Source organism: Montipora foliosa, chromosome 10 (assembly GCF_036669935.1).
Source record: "Montipora foliosa isolate CH-2021 chromosome 10, ASM3666993v2, whole genome shotgun sequence".
NCBI lineage: Eukaryota > Metazoa > Cnidaria > Anthozoa > Scleractinia > Acroporidae > Montipora > Montipora foliosa.
This window is the reverse complement of record NC_090878.1, coordinates 11,700,311-11,707,810: the sequence shown is the minus strand read 5'-3', so window position 1 is coordinate 11,707,810 and position 7,500 is coordinate 11,700,311. Positions and strand designations below refer to the sequence as shown.

Sequence of the window (7,500 nt, the reverse complement as noted above, 5' to 3'; positions counted from 1 at the left end):
TCCCCTCGTAGAGCCACTGTTTTCGGAATCCGTCATAAATATCGGGCAAAAGCAATGCCCTTAAACACTCACTATCAATCGTGAATTTAACCAATTCAAAACATCTTCTTTGCATGTTGTTTTTTAAAAAAAGTACTGTAAACAGCCTCGTTTCCAGGACCTCTCCCTTGCCCTCTGCGCTCGTTCCCTTGGCTTCTTCCCGCCCCAGCCCCAAAAGCAAGGAAAGGTCCTGGTGACGAGGTTGTACTCTACAATTAGGATTCAGTTGCACTGACCAAAGAAAAAAATTTTATTTTTCTTGGGATCTCAAAACTATGCCAACTTTGTCTAAGACAATAGAGACCCTGGGAACGAGGTTGGGCGCGCAACCCCATGTTACTCTGGAGGGGAGGGGGTTGGGCTGGTCTTTCATATACCGGATCCGAAATGATTAAGGTCCATGAAACAAAAGAACAAAGCGAACATAACAACACCTAATTAGCAAGCCCTAATCGGAATAACAATTTTTTTTTGTTCTTCGCCATTTTTAGTCCGGTATATGAAATTCTACCCATATTTTCTGTCGTGATCACAACTTTTAATATTCGGCTAAAAAGAAAATTAGACTTCCTGCTTTTTATTAAACGTCTCGTTCAGCAGTTCTTCTCAATTATAGTTTTAAGAATTTTTTGTTGTTGAATGTGGTCGTTTAAGTATACGAGGGAAACTAGGAAAGAACATATCCAAGGGAGGGGGGGAGGGGTCTTGTTTAAGGAAACGAGCCAAATTAGAAAGGAACTTATAACCAAGTTAGAGGGGGAGGGTTCTCTTCATTGGTTCCACTTTTATTTCAAGGTATATAGAGTCCCGAGGAGGGGTTGTGAACTTTTTTTCTGACTCTTTTTTATGGGGATGATTACCGAACCGTTTTGTCGTTAAATTAACAACTTGTTACCATGGTGCCAAAACGTTGGTTACGAAGCAAAATTATAAACACGTTTTGATGATCTTTCCAATGGTACCATAATCAACAAAATCACCAGTGACCATTAATTCATACGATCTTTTATTTAATATATACTCAACAAAATCACACCATCGCTTTGATTCCTTAGAAACGTCCGTATTACACTTTTTAATACAAAAGTTTTGAGAAACGCGCCTAGTGGCTCCTGTGAGGTCAATCAGACGAAATTGTTGCATGGAGAAATGTTCTATTGCATTCAAGCATCGGCTGGGATAGCTCAGTGGTTAGAGCATCCCGCCCAATTCAACCTTAGTGGGTGTCGGATCCAAATCGATTCCTGGCCGATGCTGTGTTTTTGTTTGTTTTTCTATGAAATTTTCTATTTCTTTTGAAACATCATAATGTTGCCATCCAAACTGTGAGCAAATTAAGTAAATACTTCATTAATATAAGAGTTTTCAGAAACGCGCTTTGTAAATGCTCTGAGGTCATTTAGACAAACTTGTTGCATGGAGAAATATTCTATTGCAAACCTGCATCGGCCGGGATAGCTCAGTGGTTAGAGCACCCCGCCCAATTTAACCGTAGCAGGTTTCGAATCCGAATCGATTCCTGGCCGATACTGTGTTTTTGGTTTTTTCTACGAGGAATTCTTTATGTTTCGCAGTATAAGCAGTCTCTTATGCAACGTGATCTTGCATACTGTGCTCTAATGAAAAAAATACTCCACCAATGCAGAAGTTTTAAGAAAAGCGCCTTGTAACGATTGGTTCGTGGCATGCTAATCCATGTTCAAAACCAATTTCAAATTTGTGACATTTTACAGACCGTCACGATGGGAAGATGTGCTGCGGTGTTCAGATATGGCCAGAAATGCAAGTCAGTATAATTAGATAAAGGCGGATTTCACTAAGCGTCACGGAGTGTACCTTTGCTATTTTTCCCCGACTTCAATTTCACTCGTGTCTCGGAATACAGACACTTAACGTCACAAAGTGACTCCCTCAAACGTGGCTCCTCAAGTGAGCATAAAAAGCTGCATTTACCTTTTTTGGGGGAGGGTGGGATACATTGTCTAAAATAGCCACGTCTAGAAAGACGAGTTTCCTTCGCCACAAGCTTCCACAAAGGGTTTCAACAGAATTTACATTTGGCTTCAATGTTGCGTTGGCTAATGAGAAACTTTGAACGTTTTAATAGTCACCCTTTACTTATTAAAGCTAACGTGCCAAAAAGACATGCGCACCTGATTTAAACTTAAAACAGAATAAATCACCCCGGCCCACAATCGAGCGAAAATGAGACAAAGATGCAATATATAACTGGAAAATATACGTAGGAAATGTCACAACGGGTTGAGCGAGGCTCGCTTAAGTGGCCACGTACGAGGAAAAAGCATTCCTGCCAATGCCCCTAGGAAAGTCTTAGACGCTCTGGCTTCATCCTAAATGGATGTCCTCTGATGTGATCAGAGAGGCCGACCCAAGAAAGATCGATTAGCGAGGTAGTGCTTCGGTGCTAAAACAGAACTCAGACTACCGTCACTCTACTCATAGTGTTTTGTTACTTTTTTTATCCTCAAAGTTTGGGATTTTTCGAACTCTTCTATATTTGCTTAGCTCATGTTTGTGTGACATATCACATCGTCTTACTTGCGAGGGCAACTGTTTCTGAAGAAATCTTCAAGCGTAAATTTTTTGTGACTCACAAATCCTGTTTATTGAGCAATGCTTCTCACTTTGCATGCAAGGACATTTTTTTCATGTTTTTCAAAATCCTCAACACAAAAGATTTTGCCTCGCTGATAATACCACACTATTACCATGCCAGAGGCCCACGACTTTGAGCATGCAACTCGAAGTTGGGCCACTAAGACTAAGGTGACTTTAGATAAATTTCCAGCGAAAACAAAACTTCTTAGCCAATCATGAGCATGACATTATTACGTGAGTGTGGTCTCCTGCGAAAGTTGAAAGTTTAAAATAGCTTCTTCTCTAAAAATACCGCAACATAGATCAAATATAATGGGAGTGGCGCGTCCCTAGCCACTGCATAAATCTTGATGAGGGCTATGACATCATTTAGTCATTTTTCTGAAATTTCAACTTTCAGGACTCTTGTAGTTGGTTCTTGTTGGGAAAACGTTCTAGAAAAATAGGGATGTCTGATATTAATGGTAAGGTGATCAGGAAGTGTAGCCGGCTTGACGTAATATCCAAAAAGGCTCATTCTGTATATATGAAAAAGCCAAGAGTAAACAGAGGTTTGCCCAGTACTGGATGCAGCTAAAAGTAAAGGGAACTTTCTTGCCGAGTGCTGCATGCAGATACCTGAAAGGCCGGACTACACTAAAAATGACGTTCGAAAAAAGTGTCAGCTTTGGTTCGGCGATATTTTTCGCCAGATGACTGGTCATTGATATTCTGCAACATCCATTCATTCCCTAATATTAAATCCACGTCGTCTCTTCACAATCTTTGTTTTTTACAGGTCGGAAAGATCAGTCACTGGCCAAATATTCTCAAAAGAGATGAATGCGCCTGATAGCCAGTAGCGATAACTTGAGTTCCTTCATCTTCCATTCATTTCAGTTGTTCCTTGGGTTTGGTAAAACGATAAGCGATTCGTTGCATAAAGACACGTTATCATTGGTATTTTCTGTTCGTAAGTGCTTTTTCTGAGGGCCACATGCTAGAAAACTGCTATAAATCAACGTTAACCCTCGGTAAATAAAAAGTATTCCATTAAATTTCTGAAGGAGTTTGTCCACGATTAATGATTTCCAACTATTTTCAAACAGCCAAACATCGCACAACAAAAGGAGACAGCCTGCGTTGGTCATTTTGGGTGAATTCCTTTCTGAAGACAGGCTTGTAGCTGGAAGATGAATCTTCTCCGAAAAGTTTAGCTTGATTTCACATTTACCTTCAATGAGTAACTTTGAAACATTTCTTAGCCACTCGCTACTTAATTAAAGATTAGCTTTGCCTCATGAACATGCGCACTTAATGGAAACTTGAAATAGACTAAGTCATCCCACAATCGAGCGAAAATCAGACAAAGATGCAATATATAATCGGAAAATACTACATAAGAAATGTCACAACGGGTTGAGCGAAGCTCGCTTAAGGGGCCATATACGAGGAACAAGCATTCCTGCCAATGCCCCTAGGAAAGTCTGAGACGCTCTGGCTTCATCCTAAATGGATGTCCTCTGATGTGATCAGAGAGACCGACAAAGTAAGATCAATGAGCGAGGTAGCGCTTTGGTGCTATAACAAAACTCAGACCTCCTTTGCTCAACCCACAGTGTTTTGTTACTTGTTTATCATCAAAGCTGGGAATTTCCCTGTATTCTGTCGATTTGCTAATCTTACATTTGTGAGAGGGCTCACATCATATTTCATCAGCGTGGGGAATTATTTCTGAAGAAATCTTCGACCTTAATTGTTTTGTGACTCATATATCCTATTTTGGAGCAGTGCTTCTTACTTTGTATGCAAGGACATATAATGTTTGATATTGACGTAACATTGACAGGTGCATAATATCTGCAAGTTAGAGTGGGCGCCATCTTGAAAAACGCAAGAAACTGGGAACTAGTACCCATACCTCGCAAGAAAGTAATGCCCAGAACTCAACAAAATCAAAATCATAGTGTTTTCGTGTGTCCATCTGCCATTGATTTGCAAACTAATTGTCATAAAAATTTTCAGTTCCCACAAGAATATTCCACTCCTCCAACACAGCTGATGTTTCTTTGTTTTTTTTAACTCCTCAACATGGCCGCCGTGACGTCGGCGTGTAAAAGACTTCAGGGAGTTTAAGATCAACGTCGCGACGGCAAAGAAAACGTCACAAATTTTGCATATTTAATGAGCAAAAACAATAGCTTGCACGCTGTGCACGTGCATTTATTGATTTTTGTACATTTCTTTCACGTTATCGGCACATCTGCGACGTAAAATGACCAGTTTTCAAGTTTTACGAAGAACGTGAACACAAGCCAGCGAATTTGAATTTTCTGCCGTAACTTCAACACCGCACCTCCTAATTCAGTTCCTGGAAAGTTGAGCTAGTTTTTAGAACTTAGACAAACCGATATAATCACGAAAAAAAAAATAATAAACCTGAGCTTGCAATTTTAAATGACGTTTTCGTTATCGTCGCGTCGTAGATCTTAAACTCCGTATTTAGGGTTAGGGTGAAACAAGATGGAATAATCACAAAGATCTGTTTTGAAGTGACGTTTTCGTTGCCGAAGAAACTTAATAGGGATGGCAACCGTAAGTGAGCTGTTTCCCTTTTAACTTGTCTTCACACAACCACATTTACATCTTTTCTCCATTAGAGATGATTAGTATAAAAATCTGGAGGACACCACTGCCCTGGCAAGCGAAATATTCTCTTCCGGTTCTCGCCGGCGTTTCAAAAACGTGCGTGCTTAAACTCGCTAATTCCCTAATAAGGAGCGTAAGCACGAGACGCTTTTGAGACGTGGACGGCAACCGGAAGTGAGCTGTTTTCTCTTTTGCTTCTTTTGACACTACCACATTTCTATTTTTAAGTATCTTTTCACTATTACAGTTGATTAGTTTAAAAGCTCTAGGAGACACTACTGTCTTGACATGCGAAATGTTTACTTCTGGTTGCTTGCCGTCCGCGTCTCAAAAACCTTGTGTGCTCAAGATCCCTAGTGAGCTTAAGCACGCGCGTTTTTGAGACGCGGACGGTAACCGGAAGAGAACATTTCGCGTGCCTGGGATTTTAGGGTGCCCACATTTTTTTACTAATCGTCTCTAATGGAGAAATGATACTTAGCAATGTAAATGTAATTGTGTGAAGAAAAGTTAAAAGGGTAAACAGCTCACTTCTGGTTGCCGTCCGCGCCTCAAAAATGCACGTGCTTAAGCTCCCCGTTTTAAGGAGAACGCCACGAAACAAGAATATCATTGGTTAAAAGAGGAAAAGTAATCGTGCTGCACGTGCAGCACGCATTTTAGCACAAATTCGTGCGGTCCTCTGCACAGCAACGACGTGAAATCACCAAATTTGAGGTTTTGCCGACAACGCGAGCGTACAAATGTGAATCTTTCAGTCTTCATTTTCAACTCTGAAACCACTCGTACCGGTTCATTTTTAGCATACCTCGGCCACACTGTACGACGCGAGCGAGATGGCCTAACCGCGAGAAACTTACCATAGTTTAAAGTTATATTTTAAGGTGAAGTTGTCATCGCCGTTGCTGTCGTACGGCAACCGGAGGTGAGCTTTCCGAATGCCAGGACAATGGTGTCTCCCAGAGTTTTAATAATATTAAATCGTCTCTCGTGAAGACAAGTTAAAAGGAAAAACAGCTCACTTTCCGTCAATTGCGAGCTCTCTCTGCCATATCTTTTTCAGATGTTCACTCCAAGCAGTTTAGAAGGACAATTTTCTGCTAAACCCTCAAGTTGTGCAGATAAGAACTGAATACGCACTATATTGAAAAATCTTGAAACACATTCAACAAATTTTCCAAAATATGTAATTAAAAGAATTAAAAGAACCCAGAGAAAAGCTATTCATAATCATCCAGGTTTAATGAAGGTGCAAAATTGTGCACCATCATCTTGACTCTCTCTTTGCTCTTTCCAATCCGCTGCACAGTGTCTTCAATTAACGAGAGCCTCTCCTTTTCTTCGTTGTATCTGATTTCCAGTTCCTGGCATCGGTTCTGGCAATCTTCTTCCTTCACCTTGATAGCATCAAGCTGACTTTGTAGACGGTTGATCTTCTCTTTCAATTCTCCTTTATCCATTTCCAGTTTCTTCATCAATTTCTTCTCGTCCAGAAGTTGTTCCGTCACCCCTTCCATATTGCTGAGAATACTCTCCGCCTCATCTGAAAAATATAAGCAAAGACATTGCTAATTTAACTTATGGGCACTTTACGTGGAGAGAAAATTGTAAACAGACATTTTCCAGGGGCACCCAACGTCAATTTTCGGAAAGTATCTGTTCGGAAGACGATTTGAGATCTAGAATTTTCGGAACATTTGTTGTAAAATTTCTTGCTTGCCTGCCTCTCCTAGGATTTTCGAACATCTGAAAATATGGTATAATTGCCCACTTTTAACGGATTTTCACCCTAAATAGGTCACCTAGAATTTTCGGGAGCCTTTTTCCTGGCTGAAATTTTCGAAAAGGTAAGGAGGGGGAGACATGCCCCTTCAACCAAGACAATGGTGTGTCCTTGGAATTTAGGGTATCAAATTGATTGTTAACAAATACATTATTACTACTTTTACAGGGAACTAAAATAAAGGATTAAATAATGGCACCAATTAAATGAAAAATTAAAACGCTACACCAATTTATTGGAGGGTACGTGCTGTTAAGGTAGCAAGAGAAGAGGCAGCACTCTCCACAGCAGCAAGGAGGTCACCATGGTAATCGAGCCACAGTCCACCTCCCAAGACCCTGTCAACACATCACTGAGAAAAACCAGTGTGTGAAATGTATACTTACCCCAAGATATAGCAGGGAGGGAGGGAAAAGAAACAAGCACACTCA

The 7,500-nt window shown here is 40.5% G+C and overlaps 1 protein-coding gene across 1 annotated transcript in view; it reads right to left on the bottom strand.

The window, feature by feature from the left end:
* Nucleotides 1-6,450: 6,450 nt before the first annotated feature.
* The window catches only part of LOC137974080 (uncharacterized), a 2,990-nt gene continuing 1,940 nt past the window's right edge, over nucleotides 6,451-7,500 (bottom strand). The window contains exon 2 of the mRNA XM_068821003.1: nucleotides 6,451-6,829. Within this exon, the coding sequence (XP_068677104.1) occupies nucleotides 6,507-6,829 (323 nt within the window). The 3' untranslated portion in view covers nucleotides 6,451-6,506. The remainder of the gene's footprint in view (nucleotides 6,830-7,500) is intronic.